At 33.7% G+C, this 26,239-nt stretch overlaps 2 protein-coding genes and 1 pseudogene across 2 annotated transcripts; all 3 read right to left on the minus strand.

The window, feature by feature from the left end:
* Window positions 1-3,560: 3,560 nt before the first annotated feature.
* Window positions 3,561-7,007, minus strand: LOC132278437 (codeine O-demethylase-like; annotated as a pseudogene).
* A 2,135-nt stretch (window positions 7,008-9,142) lies between these two features.
* Window positions 9,143-13,176, minus strand: LOC132277353 (heparanase-like protein 3). Its single transcript, XM_059779205.1, has 9 exons — window positions 12,678-13,176; window positions 11,875-11,911; window positions 11,595-11,778; window positions 11,357-11,502; window positions 10,937-11,167; window positions 10,651-10,840; window positions 10,437-10,562; window positions 9,796-9,895; window positions 9,143-9,715 (listed from the first exon to the last, which is right to left on the minus strand). Exons 1-9 carry the CDS (start codon window positions 12,924-12,926, stop codon window positions 9,335-9,337), a joined length of 1,644 nt encoding a protein of 547 aa, XP_059635188.1. The 5' UTR covers window positions 12,927-13,176; the 3' UTR covers window positions 9,143-9,334.
* Window positions 13,177-17,525: 4,349 nt separating this feature from the next.
* On the minus strand, window positions 17,526-24,195 carry LOC132277354 (protein OS-9 homolog). The gene is made up of 8 exons (XM_059779206.1): window positions 23,986-24,195; window positions 22,477-22,553; window positions 20,822-21,025; window positions 20,545-20,616; window positions 19,747-19,862; window positions 19,579-19,645; window positions 19,384-19,490; window positions 17,526-17,909 (listed from the first exon to the last, which is right to left on the minus strand). The coding sequence occupies exons 1-8, from the start codon at window positions 24,074-24,076 to the stop codon at window positions 17,741-17,743; spliced, it is 903 nt and encodes a 300-aa protein (XP_059635189.1). The 5' UTR covers window positions 24,077-24,195; the 3' UTR covers window positions 17,526-17,740.
* Between the last annotated feature and the right edge of the window lie 2,044 nt (window positions 24,196-26,239).

The raw sequence follows: 26,239 nt of genomic DNA on the forward strand, positions 1-26,239 counted from the left end.
AGCACACAATAGAAGCATAGTTGGACAACTTGGACTGGTTTATGATTTAAATAAAGAAGAGCTTATTTAATTATTTATTACAAATTTATTTAATAATTTAATATATAGTTGTTGATGGTGTTGGGTGATGAGGTGCGGAGATCGTTCCACGTAGATCAGGAATACCGAGATTAGTGTCTGAGTGGGAATTCAAGCTACACCAGGGACTCTTTGTAGTCGAAGATTGAGAGAAGGAAGACAGTTGCTCAGTACCTGACTAGCTCGAGGTCTGGTAGTAGGTATTTATGATTCTTGATCCCTTATCCTTAATTCCTAATTACCACGCCTATTTATACTAATTTGTCTTCTAGATAAGGTGTTGGACTTTATATGCCCTGGCATAACAAATTTCTATTTAGATTATAGTGACATATGTTCATGACATATCCAAAATATTTATGATTTATATAATTGGTGAATTCAATGTATTATATTTCAATTCATTATGGAATTGATAGTGTCAATTTAATTACAAGAGATATTTATATATGTATGTGATGTCGATCAATACATGAATATAAATAGTAATCATAAATGATTCATAGTCGGTAATTATGGATGGACTCATTATTAACTAAGACTTGAATTGGATCCGCGTTAGGTTGAGATATATTGCGAGAGCCGTCGTATGCAATTGCTCCCTATCATTGTCATGGCATTTGACTCTTAAGTATGAGAAAAGTATACTCTTTTATTAATTAATAATTACTTTGATTTGTTCGGCGGATACTTCGGGATCCTTAGACCGACACTTTGGGTATTTATGTAATTAATAGTTAGAGGGTTATATTTTCAATATTTGCATCATTGCTACTTGTATTTATTTTGTATTGATTATGGTTGATCACAAAGTAAATTCAAAGGCCTTCGTGTATTTTTAGACAAAATGATTTATTATATATTTATTTATTTAAATTATTATTTTTTTGTCAAACAAATATTTTATTGTGATCGAGCCAGAAATAATCAATGGTACCAAAATAAATATATTAATTAAGTAGTCAGATTGATGGCTTTATTTATCCGATAATTAATTATGAATAGAGGGGTCAAAGGGCAACATTGACTTAGAAGTTATTTATTATTTAATTGGAGTTCAATTAATTTCTTTTAGTGGAGTAGAAATTAGTTAATGAATTAATTGAATTGGGTCCATGGACCGGGCCGATTATTAATTCATTGTAGCCAAGAAAATAATAAGCCCAATGGGATTCTCACTCATAGCCCAACTTGATATTGGAATTCTATTAGATTTGAGATATGTGAATTAGAGATGGATAAGGATTTATTCTTTCTTATTCTTATTTTTATGTTGCCTATATATACATGGGTTCATGTATATTTTAGGAGTGACTTTGGAAAAGAAAAAAGAATATATTTTTTTTTCTCTCTAGATTTTAGGGTTTGCTTTCTCATCTAATGAAGGCTCCCACAAGTCTATTTTTTCAAGGTCATTCATGGAGGCTTATGAGTGATTCTTAAAGGCGAGACCATGGAAAAGGTGTCTAGCAAAAGGAATCTACAATAAGTGAGAACATTCACTTTAGAGGAGAGATCTAAGGTTTACTCAAACCTTGATGTAAGTTTTCAATTTATTAATTGAATTATGTATCATATTTTATTTTTGCATAAAATTTGTCTCTATGTAATGAATTAAAATCCCTCGAAAAGTTTTTAAAACTTACACGTTTCCCAACATAAGGACCCCTGGTTGCGGGGTGGTAACCTCCCTTTGACTAGCGGGCTAGGGGGGACCTCCTACTGACTGATCGGACGTCAGGAGGTAGCCCGAGGCAATCTGCACCTCCATCCAGACGGAGTAATGATGACTCTGTCCTACAAGTCCTTTCAGCGCATTTAATGCACCAGTTGACTTCTACCTTCCCGAGCTTTGTTTGCAAGTACTATTGAGCATCCTCTCCCCCTGATATAGGCCTCAAGACAAGGAACATATGAGGGGGTGTAGGTGTACTGTTGAACACGACCCCCTCCCCTTTCCTTTGCAAGGCAGTATCTTGAATTCCATCCTCCCATCCACTATCTCTCAGATTCCCGTATCTCAGGGGCGAAAAGGGAGGGACTCCGAGGCTCTGCTTTCTTTGACCGCGCGCTCCCTGAGTTCCCGTGCTCCTTGAGCTCTCCCATGATGGGTGGCTCGGGGAGAGTAGTTATATCACAGGACCCTTGGGCCCTTATCCCGAGTACTGCAGGAAACGAGGGACCTCCAAGTTATGGCGGGGCCTATAAGATTGGAGCGGGGTACCTCCTTGGAAGGAGGGTGAAGGGTAACGCCCCCCTCCTCTTGTGAGCTTAGTGCTCGCACATTCAGCCCTAATAGCTCAAGGTTTTTAGGGCTTCCAGAGTAATGTCAGATGGGACTCAGTATTGCCCACTCAGTGCTGACCAGTTGTGTAATATTATTCAGTGAGGACTCGTGGTGTCCTTCGCGGCAATGACCATCCACAATAGTTCAACTGCTTGCTTAGGTTTTAATTATTTATTTCAGATTTATTAAGATGATCAGTCCAAGACTACTTCATGTGTAGGTGTTGATGCCAAATCGAGCACAAAATTGGAGTAAGGTGAAAAGTACAGTTTCTTTTCTTTCTTCTTCTTCTTCTTCTTCTTCTTCTTCTTTTTTTTTGAAAAAAATACAGTGATTTTCATTGTTGACTTAAAGAATAGATAGCACACACATATTCTTCTTTCATTTTCAATTCCTTTTGGGTCAGAATCTCACCCTTCCGTGGCTCACAATTTGAGTAAATGAGCTATTCAACATGAAAGAGGAGAAGTTGACTGTAATATATGGTCCCAGTGGTTCAGTTTTAGCTTTGATCATATTGAAATAAATTGATTCTCAGAGCACTTGAGCCATAATTTAATATAATAGAGTATATATTTATATATATTATTTATGCATTTTTTTTTTTTTTAAATATATATTTCTTTGCGTGTATATATATTAGATGTGCATAGCTTTATTTATTAATTATTATTATTTTTTAAATTCCAAGTGCATATGTGCTGATTTGCTTTCTATACTGCAATTTAACTGCAACATTGAAAATTCAGGGTTGAAGTTTTTCAAATCCCATTATCTATAGGTTAAGGAGTGGGGAAGGTCTCTTGTTGAGACAGTTGCTGCTAATTTGATGCTGGCTTGCCTGAACTGCATCTGATATTTCAAAAGTGTGCTAAGAAACACTTGGCTCTTGAGTTTTGCAGAGAGCTGCTGGAACCAGATGGAAGATATTTCTAAACGGGTGTCTATAACTCCATTTCAATGCTGGTATACTTATATTGCATTTACCAAAATAGATAAGTCAGGGCATATAACATTTTGCATGTGTATTTATTTCCCTCTTTTAAAAGCTATTTGACATTCTTCTGTAGTTCTATATAAATTAAATTAATTTAGCACTAAGAATTGTAAAAGAATCATGCCATCCATGTTTTATAAATGAGTACACTAATCTGAATCCTCTTGCCTGTCCAACAAATGCTCATCAATTCTCATGCATTGATTATTAAAAACAAATCATCATCCTCGTCTTATGCTCATATAAATGGGGATTGATAAATATGACAACTTCAAATTGGAGTTTAGTATGCCAGTACAATTTATTTGCTTAAAATGATGAAATACTGATACTTAAATCTTTGCTGCTTCAATTGGTCTCTTACCTTGCTGGAAGTTCTGAAAATAGATATCAACATACTTCTTCACTTTCTTATATAACCTTGGCCTTTTCTCGTTGACCAGCTCCTCCACTGGTTCAATCTCTTTCTCCGGTTCTGGAACACAAAATACAGCCAGTGTGATCCCCTCCTCTACAGGGTTTGTCACTACCCTGTGTACTGGGCTCTTGAATATTCCATTACTCATTATCTACAGGTGCCATATATATATATATATATATATCGATAAGGCTTATAGCCAACCGAAAGTAATTGATCCAACTAGTACTGCTACTAGAAAGGACATTACTCACGTTTACAAACAGAACAATTATACCAATGTTTGCTTACAAACTATAGGATCCCAGCTTGGGAGAATTGAAACAGGAATAGACACGGTATTAAATACAATTAATACTAAGTGTATTTCTGTAAAAACTTCTCCTCCAGAAGCTTCCTTATATATATATATCGATAAGTATAGTTTCATTAGAAAATAGGGAAATTAAACTACACAAGGATCAAATAGGCTCCTCCTAAACTTTCAATGTACCCAAAAATCTACTCTCTCCCCGGTAAATTTACAATTTCTCCCCTAAGGAAATTTGATGTGCATACCCAACACTATCTACAAAGTGGATAGTGTGTTGACACGGCCATCCACTTTATTTTACCGATCATACCCCCTTTTGGTGTACAGCTCACTATTTATTTTATTATTTTAAAAATGTTTATTAAAAAATTATATTATTACTCAATTATTTTTGTTGAGAAGTTTAAAGAAAAAAAATATTTAAAGAAATATTCATTACATATTTAAAGAAAGAGACAATTAATTTTATTATTATTATTATTATTATTATTATTATTTTTTATTATTATTTTTTTTTAGGTGTGAGAAAAAGAGTGAAGGATTCTCCAAAAGTAAGAAAACAGCTTTTACAAATCTCTATTTGGTTTTATACATGTAAATATTGTAATGGATAAGGGGGTGTGGGACCGCTGATGTGGCTCGTCCTTTCACACCACAGCCTGAGCAATTAGATAACCATGGAGCTTTGGAGGCTAATTTGCAAAGTTATAGAGTTCTTAAAGTTTGAACTGGATATAGAAAAATATTATTTATTTATTTAAAATTTCAAGTACCACTCTTTTGCATAGAAGTACCATTCTTATGAACGTATTTATCATTTTTGTGCCAACCAAGTCACCAAAATGGACTGCACAAGAGTGGTACCACATACACAAACGTGATACATATGTGTATAAGGGTGGTGCTTACATGTATAAAAGTGGTACATCTGCACAAGAATGATCTCCCTGGTCACAAGAGTGGTACTTAAATGCACGTGCAATACTTACATGCACAAAAGTGATACCTAAAAATACTATGGGTAGTTTGGACAAACAAGTACTCTTTTCCATATCACCTCAGACTTTCTGGAAAATTTGTGACTGAAAAATATTGACTTTGACTCTATGACTTTGTAAATTGGTCTAATACTATGGGTAGTTTGGACAAACAAGTGGTGTTTTTCATATCACCTCAAACTTTCAGAAAATATATCGCAGAAAAATATTGACTTTAACTCGATGACTTTGTAAATTAGCCTCTAAAACTCCATTTTTAATAATTATTCCTGTATATATATATCAACTATTATAAGGGTCAGCTACTGAATTAGCAGAAAGGTGTAGTCATCTGGTATATTTGCTTTCAATTATATTGAATAGCTGAAATGTGAATAAACCAGGAGGCCTGTTAATAACTTAATATGACAGACAATCTAATTACCTCTGCTTGATCGCCAACATTAATGAGAAGAGCATGAGGAATGATGGGAACTCTAAACCACTGATCATCTTTCAGGACTTGGAGGCCTTCCACTTCTGTGTCTTGCAAGAGGAAGGTAATTGCTGATCCATCTGAATGTGGTTTGCCGCCGAGAATAAGATCACGCCTTGGACATGGAGGGTATAAGTTAAATCTTGCAACCATTGTTCCTCGTTCTCCATACTAGTTCAGAAAGCAGTTCTCCTCCAAGTTCAATGAATTCGCCATGGCCTTAAGGATGAGTTCGTTCATCTTTCTTAACTTCATGGTATGTTCATGTAAAATTTCCCTGCATTTATTTAAATTTCACTAATAGGAATAGCATGATCCATACACATTGAAAGCCTTTAGATATGGTAAAATGTGATTTGATTGAGGCTTACCCTTAGATGTAGTAGAATGAAAAAAAAGTAGTCATGTAATCCCCAATTAGTTAGAAAAAACATTGTTGCTTTAGTTTTTTAGAATTGAATCTTCTGAAACCATTTTTTACAATTTTATTTTGCATCAATTACACAAATTGACATATTTGGATCCGTATAAAATATATAGGAAGAGTGGAGATCACCCCGTAAATGTGTGGACCCCAATGCAAAGGAACTCCACACCGCGAGGGAATCTCCACCCTCTCAGTTCAGTACACGGGAGGATCTGGTTCTAATTAACTGGCTGTCTTAAGACGGCTTTCTTACAAGTATTTAATTTCAAGGAAGGCTGAGCTCACTTATATGGGATCTAAGGGAAGAATGATGATAATGATTTAATTTCAAGTCAACCTGCGTGATGAACATACCTAAAATGACTTTCGGGCCAAAGTTTCAGCTTTCTCTGATCCACTGGGTATACAGTAAGAAACAACCTATCAGACCAGTCCAGATTAATTTGATTCTCCAAAAGAACTGAATCTTTTCCGTACCCTTCAAAATCATCTAATGTTCTGGAGTATTTCTGTTTCTCTTCTCTAGGAAATGCAAAAAATTGTTTGGCAACTTTTTGCACTTCATCTAGGAATGAACTTGTTATTCCATGATTTATTGCCTGAAATTCCATAATTAAATCTGATTATTTTGCCAAGCCAATTAAGGCACTAATATGCATGGTTAATTACAAGAAGGAAAAATCAAAAGCAATTCGTTGATTCCTTGAAAAATATTAATTTTTACTCAAATTATTCAAAAATTTAGTATGTAAGGAAATAAAATCAAGACTGTGTAGATGGAAGAGAGACCTGAAAGCAACCACATGAGCTGAGAGCTGATTGAAGTTTCCCAAGCTCTTCTTTCCTGGTGGGTGATGAAGATGTCAGTAGACTAACATCAATAACTGGAACTTCCAGCAGAGGAGAAGATGTATCAATGACATCACCGCCTTTATAGACATATCTTTGTGGCAGTTCAACGCCATTAATGACCAGTTCTTAGACAGGCTTGGACGGTGATTCTATCTTTTGCATGGAGTTGGAGTTGTGGCCATTTTTCTGTCTAGGGCAGCTACATATTAATTCAGTTAAGAGCAGGAGTGGCAAAATGGGTCAGAAAACTCGTCCATATTCGCTCGCTTTTTAATGGTTATGGATGAACCATATTTAATTTGAGGGTCAAGATGGGTTGAATATGATAACCATATTTAACCCATATTTCATCTATCACATAATAAACACACAACACACATCTATTATTCTATTATTTATTGCACTCAACTCATTTCTTTCTCTAAAATTCTCTCATTCACAATCCTCTCTCTATCTAAATTTGTCTCTCATCAATCCTTTCTCTCTAAAAATTTCTTTTAAAAAAATAATAATTAAAAAATAATTTTAAATAATTAAAAAAATAAAAAATTTTAAAACCTTTCGAAAAAAATAATTTCAAAAAATTAAATAATAAAAAATGTTGATGGCTTTTTATCCTATTTTTTTTTATATAACTCCCCATGCATTAGCTTTCTTGATGGCTTGGATGAAAATCGAGTTGCTTAATTAAAGAAAGACAATAAACTATTTTAACCTATTAAAGAAAGTTGAACGTAACAATTGCTTAAGTTTATAATTAATTTTTACCTGCCCGACCATGTCCCAACAACTTTCTTTAATTTGTCTAACAAGTTCACAGCAATATACTGTTAGTAAAACTTATATTGTTCTGCTATAATTAATTTTATTTTAATCATATTTTTAATCCAAACAAGAATTGGTCAAAAAGTTATCTTCCTCAATCTGCAATTCATATTTCTTAAGAGTATGAAAAAAAAATCATGTTATATAAAAAAAATGTAAAAAAAATAAAATAAAATAAAAAAACATTCATGAAGTTTAGTACGTGCACATGAATTTTTGTTATTTGAAAATGTGTAAATTATTTTCTAATATTTGTTGACACTAAATTTTTTTTTATAGAAACCTCAAAACACCCTTATAATCTCTCTCTTTTAGTGTTTTTCTAATTTTGTTCTGTTTTAAGGATGTTTTAAATATTTCATTTGATATATATACTTTAATTTATAGCTTTCATATACTAATATACACATATACAATAATTAGTTGATGGTTCGTATTTAAAACTCCTATCTATTCATTACTAAATTTTCATTATTTTTCTGAAAGTATAAAAAAATTTAAAATTTAAAATAATAAAAAATAATAATTAATGGGTTCACGGGTCATAACGGGTTGACCCGTCTATTTTTAACCCGTTCTGAACGGGTTGAATATGGGTCTTGACCCATATTGACCCGTTCATTTTCAACCCAATCCAAATTCGGCCCAACCCGTCCATTTGCCACCCTAGTTAAGAGAGAATTCAATTTATATGGGTAATGTTTAAGGTTGCTGTAATTTGGATTGTTTCTGGGTGGTTTTTTTGAAGATAAGAACATGAGGAAAGCACAATTGGACTGGTTTACGATTACAATAAAGACTAGGCCCTTTTAATTATTTATTATTTCAGTTTTCAAAATCTGAGTTTACAATGCATGTTGTGTGACAGATAATGCATGGATTTTTCACATACGTGGTACTTTACATTTGGAATTTTTTTTTATATTTTCTAATGACACAAGGAATTTGGATTTCATTGACCAACAATTTGGGTACATTCTGAATCAACTGAGAGTTTTAAACCCCATTGGATTTGAGTCCAGCCCAGCCAAGCCCACCAGAGTTGCACCTTTATCTATAATTTCCCTTAGATTCGATTGCTTTTCTAATACTCATATTGATTTCATCCTCTAACCACAATTGCTTAGTTTTATATATTACTACATTCTAAAATATTGCAATTTTGAAAAGTAATGTATAATTGTGATGTATATCTTTGACCAAATTGGTGTTGCTTGCTCGGCCACCAATACATTGAATTAGCCTTTTAGAATTCCATTCTGAACAACCTTTTCAAGGGTCTCCATTCCACCATTTTTACCAAGTCTACAACTTTTGTTATAAATTCCAAAACGGTAGTTGAGACTATCGTTTCTTTCTTCACCACAAGAAAGTAACATTTGTACGGAATGGCATTTTATAGTATTAAAATAGAAATCAAGCAATAAAAATATAGTGTATTCTTTTTCCTATTTGATGCACAACCATTCACATTGTCTTCAAAAAACACACAAATACATGTATGTAAAATTTGTGGTTTCTACCAAATAATGGGAAAAAAGAAAAAGAAAAATAGTCGCACTCTATTTCTCCATAGGAGAAAGAATGAAAAAAATTGCATTTCATTCTATTTCTTATTTGATGAGAAATTAAATGGAACCAGTTTTTGTTCCATCTGTTCCCACCTACCTGCAAGCTGGATGAACAACGCTTGGAATGTGAGCAAACACAATAGAGAAAGGAGCCACGGTTATAGGCTCCCATGAATTTACATTTACAGGCTCCAAGGGAGGGATGTCCCCAGATGAATTTACTGCTAATATATTACCATTAAGCAACATGGTTTGACTGTGTAAATTCCCATCCTTTGCTGTCAGATGGTATTCTTCTCTGGCCATTCCACTTTTTTTAGTACCACGAGGAGGTAACCGAATAACATTTTTTCTATGACTATGAGACCTGTGTTTACTGTGTTTGTGTCGCAACTTCCAAGTACCAGTAAAGCTTATCTTGGCCTCAACAGTGGTGGAATTGTCTAGGTTGATCAACAACAGTGTGATTCCTTGCTGCAATATAATGAATCTGGTCAGATCACTAAATTAAAATATCATATTGTTTTGCCAAATTTGGTTTGTATTTAACTTACTGATTCTTTTGCACAATGAGCATAGGCGCGTATTTTCTTTGTACCAGAGAAGCTCGTAGACAAAACATTTCTTCCCATTAACCGGTGCCAAAGAAGAGCACTGCAGGAAGAAACCAGAATATCAAGCTATAATCTACAAGGACTTGGTAACAGTCAGATTTGAAGTTCTCTCAATGTAATGTTCTCAAGCTCAGGTTCTTAATTTCAGTAGAAACGAGAAGCTGGCAATGAGTTGTCAATCAAGTTTAATCAGATTAATAAAAGAACAGGCCATAAATCTTGTTCTTGAGGAAGTCTAATTATGTCGCTAATTTTAAATAGAATTTCTAGTTTACTGTTATGGTCCTGCTCCCTTCCTTGTAGTGATTGTGAAGCTAAGTTGATAAGGAAGTTATTACAAGACATGCTTATTAAAAACCGATAAGTCATTACAATTTACAAGACAAAATCTAAAACTTTGTACATTGAACTGAATCAAGTGCCAAATGTATGCATGTGTGATAAGATCTAGTAGATATATTGATTATGATATGAAAGAAATGTGTGCCGAAATAGCGAAAATTTTGAAAAATTATAGACTTAATGAAAAAAAATTGGTAATAAACAGGCCTATGTAATGCAAAAATTTCAAATTCAATAACCTGTAGTAGTCTGGATTTGGTACAAAGGTAGTAGTATTGAGAAGACCATAGTTTCCACCAATCAATGACTGTCTACAGTATGTTTTTGTATCATAAGCTGATGACATTCCAAGCTGATCCAGATACCTGTTATGTCAAAGACACCAATTACTGAGAAAGCAATCATAGCAATCCAAAAAATTTAGCTATAAAACATGAGCTATAGCTAAATTACCAGAAACTAAAAACAAATGCATTGGTGACAAGATTGTGGCCGCTGTTGTAAGCCCCTCCTGCCTCACCAACCCATGCAGTAGCCGAAGTTGATGAATTCTTGATGGTGCTTTGGAGTTTGCTAAAAGTATTGGCCTCGCCGTCAAGATAGGATGGATCAAGAATCTTGTCAATAAGGTGCTCATCAACTCCTATAAATAATGAGAAGATTAATGTTTCATTTTAAACCAATGTAAGAGCCATGCTACTCAAGAAGGGTTGTAATCAATTTTTGTTAATCAAATTACCTGGGCCAAGGTTATATATGTGGTGAGTAACAACATCCAATGATTTGGTTGTTTTATCTATGAATTCTTTGAACCAAACACCATCAAAGAATCCTCCTGGGGCTATGATTTGTGGCTTAATCTCGGCACTCTTATAGATATCCTGAACAATGTTCTGTAGAGCAATCGTGTCAGAGGCATACCGGTCTGCTGCAATTCTTACTCCAACTCCACTCCCACTCAATTCATTACCTGATAAGAAAGATATACCAAACAATTGGTTGACGTATAAAAGACCTCATGTCATTTCATATTGTGTAATATTAGGGGCTTCTACTGAATAAATCATTCAAATTTCATATCCATTTCATAAGTATATGTGCATGCAAGGCTGTGTGTGTAAAAAAGAAAAAAGCACACAGCAGTAACGGGTGTAATTACCTAGCTCCCAACCACGGATACTGTAATTCTTTTTGACAGTATAACGGATGAGAGATTCAGCATTTGTGAAGTTCCAAGGTCCTAAAGCAGAACCAGACTTTATAGATCTTCCAGTGAGAGCATTCAGCCCAAAAATTATTACAGCCCTGCATTACGACAGGATTATCAGATAGATGCTCAGCTTTCAGAATTTAAAGTTCAAGTTATAAACATGACATAGGAGGAAAAGTATTGTTACCCTGATTTCTCGAAGAAGGTGTTTAGTGCATCCCATCTAGACAAGGGAAGGCACCCCTCACTAAAACCAAACATCTCAGAGGCATTACTTGCAAATGGAATGCAAGGTTGCCGATGGTCTTCAGTTTCATAAATTAGCTTATCTTGCAAAGTACCGCCTAATCTAATCTTCAATGGTGAAAAGGCTGCATAATTAATGGAAGTAAGTAAAACTTTTAGGACCCTAGACACAAATTTTTGTGATTATTGGTGACTTCAAAAATCCTTGAAAGAATTCATACCTTTAACTGCATTCAAGAAAATATTGTTCTTAAGATCCTGCAAAACAGAGAAGGCCAACAAATTTGGTCAGAACTTCATCAACTTTAAAATTCATTTTTCCTGGTATACACACTCATATGAAAGTTTAGCATTCAAAACAGAACAGATAATTTTTTTTTTATTCAGCAACCATTAATGTTCAACATTCGAGATCAGTCTTAAAAATCAGATGCATACAAAAATTACAAACTGTAATGAAATAATCAAGCGAAACCAAAGAATTGGTTTTGATATCAACTGTATTGTATGAATGGCAATCCTAATTAACTAAAGTTACAATATAAATAATCAACCATTTTGAGATACATTCTATGAAGAGGGCAATTAAAATATTTTATATATAACTACACAATTAACCCTATGACTTATGAGAACCCATCATCACAAAATCAAGCAAACATTTCTTCATTTTCTTTTTTCCTTTTTTCTTTCCGGAATAATAACCATATATTTTCAATCAAAAGACCCAAAAGGTAAAAACCGAAAGCAGAGCTGCATACACCCATGCATACATATATATATGAATACATTATACATACATGTTTAGATGTATATCATGTATATATAGATGGATACCATAACAAAATCAGAGAAAAATAACTTGAGGAAAAAAGTCCCTTAATGTAAGAGGGCAATGAATACTGCACTATGAGTAATTTTAGACAAACTGCAATTATAAAACCATCTTAATGTACATTTTCTCTCTCACACACACACACATACAAGCAAGCAAACTTAAGAAAGGCATTTCACATAAACATACCAGATTAAGCAGAGAGGCATGATCCCAGCTACAAGTGCCATAGTCACACTTCTCAGGAGGCCACCAATCCAAAGTGGCACATATGAAATCAGCATCTGTCCTCCCAATGGCACTCTGCACATCTATTGAAACAATCCCTCCCACAGTTTCACCATTTCCTACTTCAGTCTGTGAACTCACACAAAACAAGCTCAAACTAAAGAAAAACAACAACCTACAAAAACCCATTTGGTAAATCATAAAACCCATATCAAATGTTCAAGATCTGTAGCTATAAATGAAGGACGAGGCTGTGAAATTTAACAACTTGGGTTAATAAAGAATTTTCCATTGAAGGCTATAAAACAAAACATATGGTAAGGAGTTTAATGAACTATAAATGAACTTGAATTGGATATATGTAAAAAAACCTATGTTGTGATTTTTATGGAAGTAAGAGAACAATTCAAGATTTGGTATTTAAACTTTGGATTTGAAAGATTTAAGATATTAAATAAAGTAAAGTTTGTTGGCAGTGGGCCTTTTTATGCTTTGCTTCAGGAAAGTGTAAGAGGTTGGCTGAACAAAAGGGAAAAAGATAAGTTGCTGTGAGGAAGTACAAGTGGGGTCCACTGGGTTAGGGTTTTGGGCGAGTGGAGCTGAATTAACCCTGACCCGGATGGGATGCCGACGGGGCGACCGGGTTACAGTTTACTTCAGACAGATTGGATCCGGTTGAAGGGCAATTGAATCTCAATGAAAAGGCTAAGGATGTATTTCCGTTTTGAGATTAAACTAACCCGATCCGGAATCTTATCTCCTAAGTTTCTTTATGGAACCCTACCTGTAGACTAGTTGGTCTAAGTTCTTATTAGTGTTTAGATTGAGATTATATTATGAAGAGTTGTTAAGTTTTCATTGAATTTAGGGCTAAGTTAACTTGTAGACTGAGGTTAGGTAATGAGGAGTAGTTAAGTTTTCATTGAATTTAGGTATAAGTTCTTAGTGTTCAAATTGAGATTAAATCCTGAAGAGTTGTTAAATTTTTACTGAATTTTTGTGGGTTAAATTGCTTTATGCTTGACAAATTGAAAAAATTAGAAATTGATGATTGATACTGGGAGGGAGGAGCATTGGTTGTCTCAATTAAATGAAAAATATATAAACAAAAAAGAGAAATTATTCAGTACTCTAGATGGTGGATAATGCAATATACACTTATAATTTTTGTTATTAATAAAAAATAATCACTTATCATTCATTAGTTGGGTCAATTATATTCCTGAAATAAATATTTTCACTACAGAATGTCATTCACATTTCGCGTATTATTTAAAAAAAGTAATTTATCAACCTGAATGGATCTGTTTAATGATAGTACTTAAAAGATAAATATTTAAGAATAGTGCATTTTTGTATCCTAGAAAATATAACTTTATATTAAAGTGCTAATTAAAATCTTGAATGACCCATTTAGATTGAAGAGAAGCCTTAAGATACATAAATGTGTTGCATTAATTAATATTCCATTCATTAAAAAGCTGTTGACTTCAATACCTAAACTTAAATCATGTACGCCTGGATTCACAAATGTGTTTAAAAGTCATGTTGGACTTGGAAAAACGAGTTATACTATAGTCCAAATTAAAATCAACATGACAGCAATAAAGGTATAAGGTGTTCCATAAAGTGCAGAGACATTCTGCAGATCACATGGGAACACACACACACACATATATATATAAAATAATAATTAAAAAAAAGGATAGGGCGTATGCAGTATCTAACATTGCCAATTGCTAGTGGAAGAGATTACAACTACGTTTAAGAATCATTTAATTGTCTTCAAGTGCCTGTAAGTATTATATCTCAAAATATTTATAGTAAGTACAATAAGGATAATATTTATTGAAAAATGATTCTTGTACCAAATAATTATAGTGATTTATTAGATTTAATTTTTTTAATTGGTCAATTATGTAATAAATAAGGAAATGTAGTCCTCCATTTAATTGTATTATGTATAAATAACAATTAAAAATTATTCGATTAGACAATGTAAGTATCTGGTGTGAATATCATTATTCATATTTATTTAGTGCAGAGAATCGAACAAATTGTATTCGAGCCAATATTCAAGCAAGTCAAGCCCATTGGGCCAAAATAATAATAATAATAATTGTGACACAAGATATCATGTCAGTAACTACAAGAGCATCTAATTAAAATGCGAGAAAGAATGGCATGAAGCATTGTGACACACATCCTTGAAGTAGGTATAAAATGTATCACACTATAGTAACCAATATTTTATGTGAACCAAAACTTGGATTATAATTATTAATCAATACAATGACAATAGATTTTTGTATAATTTGAAACAATGGTGCTTAGGCCTGCCAGATGTTTCTTTAGATATTAGTTTCTTATAGTAGGGTCCATTTCCAATTTTTTTACTAATCACTCCCTTATCTTGATTACAAGGATCAGGTGACATACCAAATTAAAGTGAATCACACAAACCAATCCATTTATTGTTTGACAAGAAGATGTGGAATTGAATTCAACATAACTCATGATTTGGAAATAATGACTTTTTGTGATGAAGTTAAAATTAATATATGCTACTGAAAGAAACCTCTGCTATGATTTTGGAAAAAGAAAAGATATGATACCCAACTTATTGGGCAATGCTATCTTTATATAATTGGAGTGTTAACGTGGGGTTTGGTATAAATCTCATTGAAGTTGCGATCACAACTATAATATTATATATATATTTTGAGACTAGCTTGTGTTTAGAAGGCAAAATTTGTATTACATCCAGAAATCATCCTTAAAAAATTCATATTCTATGTTTCTTCATTTTTAACTAATTAACTAATTTGGTCTCTTGTACGTTGGAGGCCAGGTAAGTTAACATGCGCATGAGTGGTGTTGATGTTTTCAGACCTAAAATTGAATAAGATGGGGATTGATTCCAAATTTAATATTGTATGCAGTAATAAATTGTCCTAATTAAATCTTCTTATAGCAAACCAAGAGTTCTGGTTTCTTACGGTCCTTGAGGAAAACAAAAAGTGAAACTTGAATCTTTAACTTGAAGAAATGAAAATATGCAAGTTGTTGAATGTATTGATTTTGTCTGTAAACGGAAAACCCATGCCCACTCCCATGTTGGTGGGTCATATGTTAGGTACCTAGATGTGTGACTCAATCAACTTTACTCGGTTGTTTGGTGATTTGAAGATGATAAAAATGATGCATGCAATTAATATGTATGCACACGTATATGTATATTGCAAATAGAGCACAAAGGAAGTAAGGTTTCACATGTCGTCATTGTTAAGAAAAAGAAAAAAAGAAATAAAAAAAAAGTAAAATCAGTGCACGAAGTTCTCGTCATTACAGAATTTGAAAAGGATCAAATATACATAACTTTATCTTAACATACAAAGTGGGCAATTTCCTTATTTTAAATAGGGATACCTCCAAATTATAAGGATTTCACATGTCATTGTTACTAATTGAATCACTTTTAAGTGAAACATAATCATATTTTACAAGTCTGTCTATGTTGAATATTTTCATCATCCCTTCAGTCAAAATAGGTGAAACTTCTCATACATCAAAGTCACCATCATGGCCATGGGTTGTCCCCTTCCAAAGCCCACCCGAGAACATGAGGAAAGACAAACTGGGGATCCTGAAGAAGGATTTTAGTGGATGATCTGTTTGGCATATATATATTTGGGTTCATTAGTTATCCACATCATACCATGTTGTTTACCAAATTTTTGTTACACCTAATGCTTGTCTTTTCTTGTTGTCCCAGTTACAGTAAAAGAATTTCCCCCATGCTAGCTATTGAAGATATACAGACACGTGGCATGACAAGGATTAAATGCTGTTTACTAAAAAAAAAAAAAAAAAAGACAAGGATTAAATCCTAATATTTTTTTTAGTTTGCTATCATTATATTAAAATACTCTAAATAACCAAACAGGCCTGTGGACAATTCTTTTGTCGGCCCATAGACCTTCTACGCCATGCTACCAAACTGCATTTTCATTTGGTCATTATGAGCACTTTCTGGCCCATTCGGCCCATAGAACTTCGACGCCGCGGTACTAGACTTCAGTTTCTTTTGGTCATTATGAGCACTTATCTGGCGCATTGTGTTGGATCGATCCATCTATTTTGGTCTACGACACAAATTTATGATTGAGCCCAATCATGAAAGAAGGCCAGAACGAGGAGGTGATCAGTTTCGTGTGTTAAAAAGGTCGTGATATCTGCTGGTCCAAAGTAGAGTTGCCTTAGGTAGCTTGAAACTTTCGTCACGACCATTAGAAACATGAATCTTATGGAGTGGTTTGATTGAGGCCATCACCTTAAATTCAAGGGTGAAAACATAGAATTGACGTAGGCTAATCCAAATACAACGGAGGGAATAGGGATCCGTTAGGAAAGAGAAGGTGTCTCCCCTATTTTTGTTTGGTTGAATGAAATAAAAATAATAGAAAGAACGGATAGGGTGACAGTTTTTTGTTTGGTTGGATACAAGGAAAGAGAGATTTTATATATTTGTTACCAATATACCCTCTTATAAAATAATAAAAGGTAAGTATCCATTTAAATTTTGTTGAAAGGGTTAAAATTATAAATTGTATATTTGTAGGTAGTTATTCGTTTTCTCTCCCCCTTCCCTCTCAAAATTGCAGAGATAGATACATGAAAGAATATGCTTCATCCCTATCTTCCCTTTCCTCCAACCAAACATAAAAAATTTCATCCATCCCTCCTCAATCCTTCTCTCCCCTCATCCATCCCTCCAACCATAGTATAAACGTCTTCAGTGACATCCCATTCTCTAAATACACAAATCTTTTCGGTAATATCTGAAACATCACAAAGAAGAATAATTTGTGTGAAAAATGATGCCAACCAAGGATAAGAAAACTACACAACTGATATGAGTTTAACTAACGAAAATACATCTCAGATTAACAGCAGGTTTGTTTAGTTGGTATTGACAAAGTTCCTCTTTCCAGTAATACACTCAAAAAGTGTGTGAACACCACTTATGTTGCATATTCTTCAGAATCCAAAGTAGATGGATATTCATGGTCTGTGACCATGGTAATCCGCCCATCTTGATAGCTGTCTTCCTTCTCTTTCGGTTCCTTGTAATCTTTTGGGAGAACCTTACAGCTAATGGTGTGCCAAACGGGTCTCTCTTCTTGGAACAATCTAAAAGTGAAGAGAATCAATCAGAGTAAGTAGTGGAAACCATCAAAGATACATGCAGGTGTACAATGTATATAGGCAGTGTTGAACAGTAACATGTTTCCATGGATAAATGCATCCTACGCTCATTTCCTTAATTAATTCTTTGAAGAGCATGGCGTGCAATCACACACAAGTGCAAGTTGATGATATAAATGTAAAGATTCCAGCTTTATGCAAAATACAGGCAAAACCAGTCTATTAACATGCTTATACGTGTGTATATTTGTGGCGCCACAAAATTAATAAGCTCTTATCGTGGGCCAGAAGAATGTTTAAATTAGTCCATAATTAAACTAAATCAGATTTAGCATAGGAAAAGCATAACAATGGTTCATTCCATTCTCTCACTCAATCTTATTTCATCAGTTTCTGTATTCCACTGATTATGAGACCATCTGCTGTGTCTAATGCTATCCCCTTTCTTGCCACCGTCACACTCACATTACAAATCAATCTTGCCAAAACAATTGCTGACTTTGCCAGACCACACTATATGCCAAGGCTTTTCATGAATATAGAAAATACACGTCCACGCACACATGCGCATGCACACACACGAAGGCTTGTTTCAGTGCCAAATGGAAGAAGGAAAAGACCAGTGATGTTTGAAGAGGTATATCTGTGGTCATATTGTTAGTTTGCTAATTAAATGTAAAGATTCCAACTACAAAGAATTATTGTTCGGTTGCATGAAATTGGTGCATTGGAATTGAAGAAACTTTACTTCAAAGTTTAAACTAAAATTTCTCCAATTCCATGCAACCGAACATAGCATTAAAATATTTCACACATTTCATGCAAAACAACCACCACCCCCTCACCCCTCCCCCCCAAGAAAAATTGTCAATTTCCGAGTAAGCATACAATCTCTTGTGAAGGAAAAGCAATCTTGTGCAGCATACATATAGTGTCATTATATGTGTGACCATTTGTGGGATATACTTTACCATAGAACCAGATACACCAGTTAAGCGATAAAATAAGTCAAATAACTTAAAAAGGTAAACCCGAACCCTGTCAGAAGAATGGGGTTGCAGCAGCATGTTCCTATTTTGCAAACATTATCTTCACATGAGAGACACATTATTATTATTGAAAAAAAAAAAAAAAAAAACTGAAAAAGGAAATTGGTCACTCCACTGTCCAAGTTAACCACCCAATCATCTAGATTATTAGACAACACACTCTTTTCGATTAAAGATGGGACCTATTAATGCAATTAAGACGAGTAACGAAAAAGATAGCATCTGGATGAGCTTTAAAATTGAGCATTTCAGTAGAGATAGTTTGGACAGTCAAGATCAATAATGCCAAAAATTTGAGCCAGCTGTTGTATCTTACATTTACTGCAATCTATTATAACAGAGAGCGAGAGAGAGAGAGAGAGAGAGAGAGAGAGAGAGAGAGAGAGAGAGAGAGAGAGAGAGAGGCTTACGGGTGCTTGCAGAGCATTGGGCATTGAACCGTGAGAGCGTATTTGCAAGTAGATAACTCTGTAATAGAGCTAATCATAGCTCTGGGCTCAGAGCAAACGAATCGCACCTAAAAAAAAGAAAAGCACAACAAAGATGTAGAATCATACAGAGTAAAATGAAGAGGAAGCCATAAGGCTATTTAGAATATTTCCTACCTCAGTTTCTCGAGGCTGACCTGTAAGATCACAGATGGTTCCATTTCCATACTGATGAGCATGATACCTGCATGACTCATGTGATGCAATAATCAAATTTCCTTTTCTTTTTCTGGAACTCTCTCTCTCTAAGTCATCCTATCTATGCTCATGTATAAGATTTCATACCTTTGTGATGCATCTCTTGAGCGAGGATCTTTCAGTGTTGAGATGTCGGAGAGGTTCTGGTTGTAAGCAGCTGTAGCCTCAGGATCATACACACCCAAGACAAACTCTTGAACTGCCTATGATATAATCACAAATTACTTTAGACACACAGAATTAGATGCACTTGAACTACCTACAACATAATTCAAAACTTGTGTCACACACAGACAGATGCCGACATATTTACACAAACACAACCACAGACAAACAAATATACCTGTAGGACATCTCAAGGTACTCTCCTTTCTATCTCCCGTTAGAGACTTTAATTTCTATTGGTATTGTTTTCACACTATCTGGAACTCATTATTGACCTATTACTAATCTCCATATGGGCAACTCAAACTAATATGATTTTCTAAGAAAAAAAAGAAAAGAAAAGAACAAATAATAATAATAATAATAATAATAATAATAATAATAATAATATGATTTTCTAACCCGAAATCTCAGCCTGAGTTGTGAACCTGAATTCAACTCAAGTTTAAAAATCCAAGGATGGGTTGGGCTCAGTTGAAGGTTGGGATAAGATTGGGTAAAGGTTGAAGATTTCATATATCAGATTGCGAGTTGCACCTCCAACCCGCCTGAGTTGCAGCCTAATACATTTCATGCATGCAACTTGTTTCTTCCCTATTGTTGAAGTATGATTTTACTACTATAGATGATGAAGGGAGAAAAATTATTGTTGTGATCCAATTCCAATTACTAAAAGATGGTCTGTTAATAATTGAGAACACCTTGAGACTAAAAGGCTACCTTCTCATCCTCCAAGTGAAGTTGACGCAACTTCTTCTGATAACAAAATTCATAGGTCCACCAACCCTCTTGCTGCATAAAAAGATTGAATATGTAAGTATAACAAATCTTTGATAAGTCATGATAGATGAAAGTAATTGTGTCTTGAATTCCATTGGGCAAACAAGGATTCAATTAATATTTCATTGTTTCCAATATTTCAAGTGATATTTGAAATCTAAGAAAGCATATTTCAACATAGGACAATAAAGACTATCTTAGGGCAATCAATACTGACTCTGACAAAGCATTGATCCTTTAGTACTTCAAGTAGCTCATCAGGTGTCTTCAATTTAATCCGCTTTTCAGTTTCCACAATCAAGCTGCTTGTATTCTGTTGTGTGACAGGCTTGCCGCTCTTAGATTTCTCCATTTTAGGCAAAAAACATAAAAACTTCTCTCCATTTTTTTTGGGCATAACCACAGACTCCTGGTCTTCGTCCTGCAAAGAAAAGAATATATATCATATCTTTAAATGTACTTGTCTTTCTATAGCCAGACAAGAAGCTTTATAAACAAGCAAAGATGAGTTCTTACTAAATTAGTGCACCAAAATTCAACAGAAGGTAGCTTGGTAACAGATTTCACCTAAGATCCACCATGCCTTAAAGAGGATGGACAGGAAGAGCCTAAATAAAGGACTTGCCACGTTTTGCATGCTCATTTTTTTTTCCTAGTTGGGACTCACACACACTGCCTCCACTGAGGTTCGAATCCCTGACCTCCCTTTGGAAAGTAGGAGCCTTGTACCGCTAGGCCACAGGCCACAAAATACGCATATATAGCACCTATAATGTTTACAATATAATTAAGCACCTTAACTCAAAACTCTAGAACCCTTAATATCAATTCTCAAGATAAGAAAACTAAGCCACTATCCCTACAGTCCATTTTCGTAAGAAGGATGGAGAACTGGAAGGGAAGGTAAAAGGGATGGAAAAGATATCCCTAAGAAAAAGAAGGGACCTTTGAGTCACCTTCTCTCATTTTGTTTGGTTGAGTAGAAATAAAAATAGGAAAGAAAGAAATTTTACGAAATGACCATAATGGCCTTGTACAATAAAAAAAGATTTATGTGCTGCGCAAAAAACAGGATTTATTTAAATCCCAAAACCCAAGGATATAGGAACACAGTTAATCCGTCTTTGGTTTTCTATAGTAAAATAGGTAGTGTCCAACGAGACATGTTTGACACATCCTATACCCATACATAAGACTCATGTGGCTGACATGGGAACTTCACACGTTTTAGAAGAATTCATGTAACATAGATTTCAAATCAAGATTATTGATGGTTTGCCCTAGGATAACAATGAACAAAGGGATAATATAGGACTGGTTTTCAAATCAAGAAGATGGTATTACCATTCGGATTGTGCAAGCCCATAACAAATATGATACCCATATTCTACCAAAAATGTCTTTCCTGTGTCTGAATGTACAGGTGTTGCTATATGATGTACGATACCAAGAGTAATTGTAATGATAAAGGGGTGTGACACACATATGAAATCATGCTAACGCTAATATATTGTCAATATTTACCACCATGTTTCACAACCACTTTTTAATTACCAACTAAAATCAAAACAGGGAAAAAAAAAAAAAAAAAACAGACATTCTGAGAAGATCAAGTATTAACCACTAGAAAAATTGGAGTGTTTGCATAAGGAATTAGGGAGGAAAAAAGAAGAAGAAAATTGTCTAAATAATGCAAATTACAAATCTGATGTACCAATCTAGCACTAGGTGAACTGCTTCCAGAAAGAAGTTACATGTGAAGCATAAATATATATTAGAAGTGCATCTGTTCATATTGGAAGGATGCTCCAACAACATGGCAATATCTACAGACTAAAACCAAATAACATGAAAGTTATCATGCTTACTTACTGGTTGAAAAGGTGAGTCTTCTGGATAGAATTCAATCTTGTACTTTGGTTCTCGATAGCTGCGGCTAAATGTCCCACCTGATGATCAACAGTTACTAAAAGAGGTAAGGAAAATAAGAATCAAAGAATCTGAAATCAGTAGTAAGACAGCAGCTACTAGTGGCAAAAATTAGTTGGTTGGCACAAAAACCATTGGACAACCTGACGCGGGTAGCACCAAAGACACAAAAACCGGTAAGAAACTAATTATTGAGTGTCCATAACTTTGAATGGAACATCCTATTAGGACGTTCAGATATTTAGGATTGCGTGATTGCTCCAGTTAAGCACATGTGTGAATAACTAGCACTTCTGGCATCTCATGCTCTGTGCCTAGTTGGTCCTTTTGATGAATCAAGAGAAATATACCAGTAAAAAATTGAAGATATTAAGCTAGATTTACTCACCCTAAACAAACGAACCAATAGCAACAGATTAAGAGAAAGCCATAAAGGCTGTTCCTCCTTCCAACAAAATTTCTACAAACTAAATGCAAACCCTAATGCTGTCACAAAGATATTGCAACTAGCACAATAATTAAAATCCCAAAATGCCCCTGCTACGAGGGTAAGAAATTCCTAATACAGCCACCGAACTAATTGGAAAAAAAATAAGACAACCATAAACTCACAAAATTTGGCGAATTTGCCACTTGCACTATAAATAAAATAAATATGCTAATTTTAGCTCATTGTTGTCCTTAAGCTCCTATCTTGTTTTGAGATTGTTAAACTTACAAGGAAGACTGCATTTTGGCTGCATCATCATGCCAATAGTGGTAACCTACAGTTTGGTCTGTTTAACCATGCTTGCCTATATACTCCTTCTGGGGTTTTGGTGCAAGAAATTTTAGCTTTGAGCAAGCAACTAAAACCTAAACAAAACTTAAAAATCCCTAGGACCTGAGAATCAAATTAAACTCAACCATTTGAACCACTATGATACTAACACAAACAATTAGAACCTGAACAACACACCAAACACTCTATTGGTGATTGGTGCGTTTGTTTAGGTTGCTTGCCTAGATATGATGAAGAAAGTAAAAGCAAGCCATTGAACACACAAGATGTGTCCAGTGTTGATTTATACTGGTAATCCCCTTACAAACCTTGACATGCCCCTTCCATCTTAGTGGTTAATTCATATATTAAGATACGTATATCGTGAAACTGTTCATTTGCGAAAATCGAGTGAATAAACAAAAAATTTTAAAAAAAAAGACAGCATCTCAATATATATATACATATATATATAGAGAGAGATATATATAAAAATTTTAGTTTTAATATTTAATTAAGAGATGTGTTGTGTGTGGATTGAGCGCCTACTAATATGCCCTCGACATAATATTTGGCTTCTATATCAAGCATTGTGAAGGTATTTATGCTAGCGATTTAGGGTTGGTATATTCTGCTCTTTTCATTATTTATTTTCTAAGCAACCAAACAAAGGATTGGGATTATGTATTTACCTGCATGAGCAGGGAAGATCTGATCGGCTAAGACGTCGCGGTTGTACAGGTTGATAGAGAAAAGTAGGGCCCACCAAAACACCATTCTCATCTTCTCCCTTCTACGTTGTTTTTTGTAAATCGAAACCCTAATCACGAAGATTGTGATCCGTGCTGTGCGACACAGAGAAACGTTTCTTGACTCAGGCCTCGTCTTCTTTGAAAGAAGACGGTATTAGCTTTCGCTAGTAGTCATCTGGTGTGGCAGATGATGATAGGACGCGATGCGATTTAACAAATGGGAGATTGCCACGTAACAAAATTGACGAATTGGGGATATGGCACTTGGATACTGATTTAATTGTCACTGAAATATGTGTCACCACGAGGCAGCTTGTTAAATACTGTCTTCGTTTCATATTATTTGTCCAATTTAAAAATTTTGATTCACTATTATTTTTTATTTTTAAATTATTTAAAATTATATATTTTTTTATATATTTATATATTACCTATCTGATAACAACTTTGACTCGCAATGTTTTAAAAGGTCAATTAATATGAAATGAAAATTGTATGTGTTAAGCTCGCTGACCATTGATGGGCTAGAGTTGAAACTTGAATCACACCCATAAATGTTCTGACCTGTCTAATTTAAAAGCTGCTATGATTTAGGACCGGGTCAAGCAACATCTTTTGTGCCATCTCATTTTAGAGTGCCCAAAAATTCATTGCAGTTCAATTCTGAAATTAGTAGCAGTTCAATTCTGAAATTAAAGAACCATTATATTACAATTTGATTTCGGTTTCAACTTTCTAAGTGTTTTATGATCGAATCAAACCATTAAAATTTTTACATAAATTACTTATTATAGAATCTATTTTTTTGTTCTTATTATTATCATGCTAATGCAAGTTTCACAGCATCATAAATATATACATACATAAGGCATAATAAGGTACGGACTAATATACAAACAAATTGTATGATAACTTGAAATCTGGATTAGCACGAATAATACCAAATAATAAAAACCGAACTCAATCGGTTATTTATGGTTATGATCTATATGCTAATGGTTCAGATTTTTATTTCAAAAAACCATTAGAAACAGTTCGGTTTCAAATTATCTTATAATCAGATTGGACATAATTCGGTTCCAAATTATCTTATAATCAGATTGGACAAATAATGTCCATACTTCCATGATGAAAGACAAAAATATATACTTATTTAACTATTAAATTGAGATAATTTTTTTAGAATTGTGAAAAATCAAATGAATCATTTAATAAATATTTCAATTTAGTAATTAAATAAGGAGAGTTAATTACAAGACCACTCTTATTATAGCATTACTCTTGTATAAAATAATTTTCAAGTTTTTTATTTGTTTGATAAGAAAATTATTGAAAAATTAATTTTACAATAATATATGTTTTTTAAAAGAGTGCTATTATATTTAGTAATAGCATTTTATATAAAAAAATAAAAAAAAAATTAATGAAATTGTGAGAATAAAATTGACAGAGCCTTACCCTAAATATGAAAACCTTTTTAATTTTGAAAATTTATTTTATTAATATGCTCTTCTAAACTAAAATTTGTAGTGATTAAAAATACTTTTAATGGTTAACACATATTTAGACTCCGCTTACTTGGATGTAAAATATTTTTTAAAAAATATTTTTATTTTTATTTTTTTGGTGTTTAATTGTTAAAATATTTACAAAAATATATATATTAAAATTTAACAAAAATAATTTATCTATAAATTTTCGACAAATTATTTTACATGTCCCGTCCGATTGACTCAATAGTAAAAATAAAAGAATATTTTACTTGAAAAAGAAAAATCGTCAAAACAAACTGAGGCTTAAAAGAAATTTTAAAATAAGAGTAATCATATTCACAGGTGTACTAACATATTAAAATTCTTCAATTCTCTATTTTGCTCAAATTCTTAGAGTTTAAAATTATTATGGTTGAAATAAACTTGGTTCAACAACAATTCCATGACCGGGACACATTGAAAATGCAAAGTTGAGAATTTGGAGGGCCTATGTAGTATGCACGTCTAAAATAATGGAGTAACGAAAAGTAAAATATTAAAAAGTGAAAAAAAATATATTGCCTAAACACATCATTCCTTCAACTTTGTGCTTATTGTCCTATGAAAAAAAATTCCTTTCTGATATAATTAATTCTCTTTAATTAGTCAACTAAATTAATGAACACGAAATTGACAATAATCATGATTTTGAAGTAACACCA

This window comes from Cornus florida, unplaced genomic scaffold (genome assembly GCF_030987335.1).
Source record: "Cornus florida cultivar Cherokee Brave unplaced genomic scaffold, ASM3098733v1 CherokeeBrave_3.0.0_Hap2_Chr10, whole genome shotgun sequence".
Lineage (NCBI taxonomy): Eukaryota > Viridiplantae > Streptophyta > Magnoliopsida > Cornales > Cornaceae > Cornus > Cornus florida.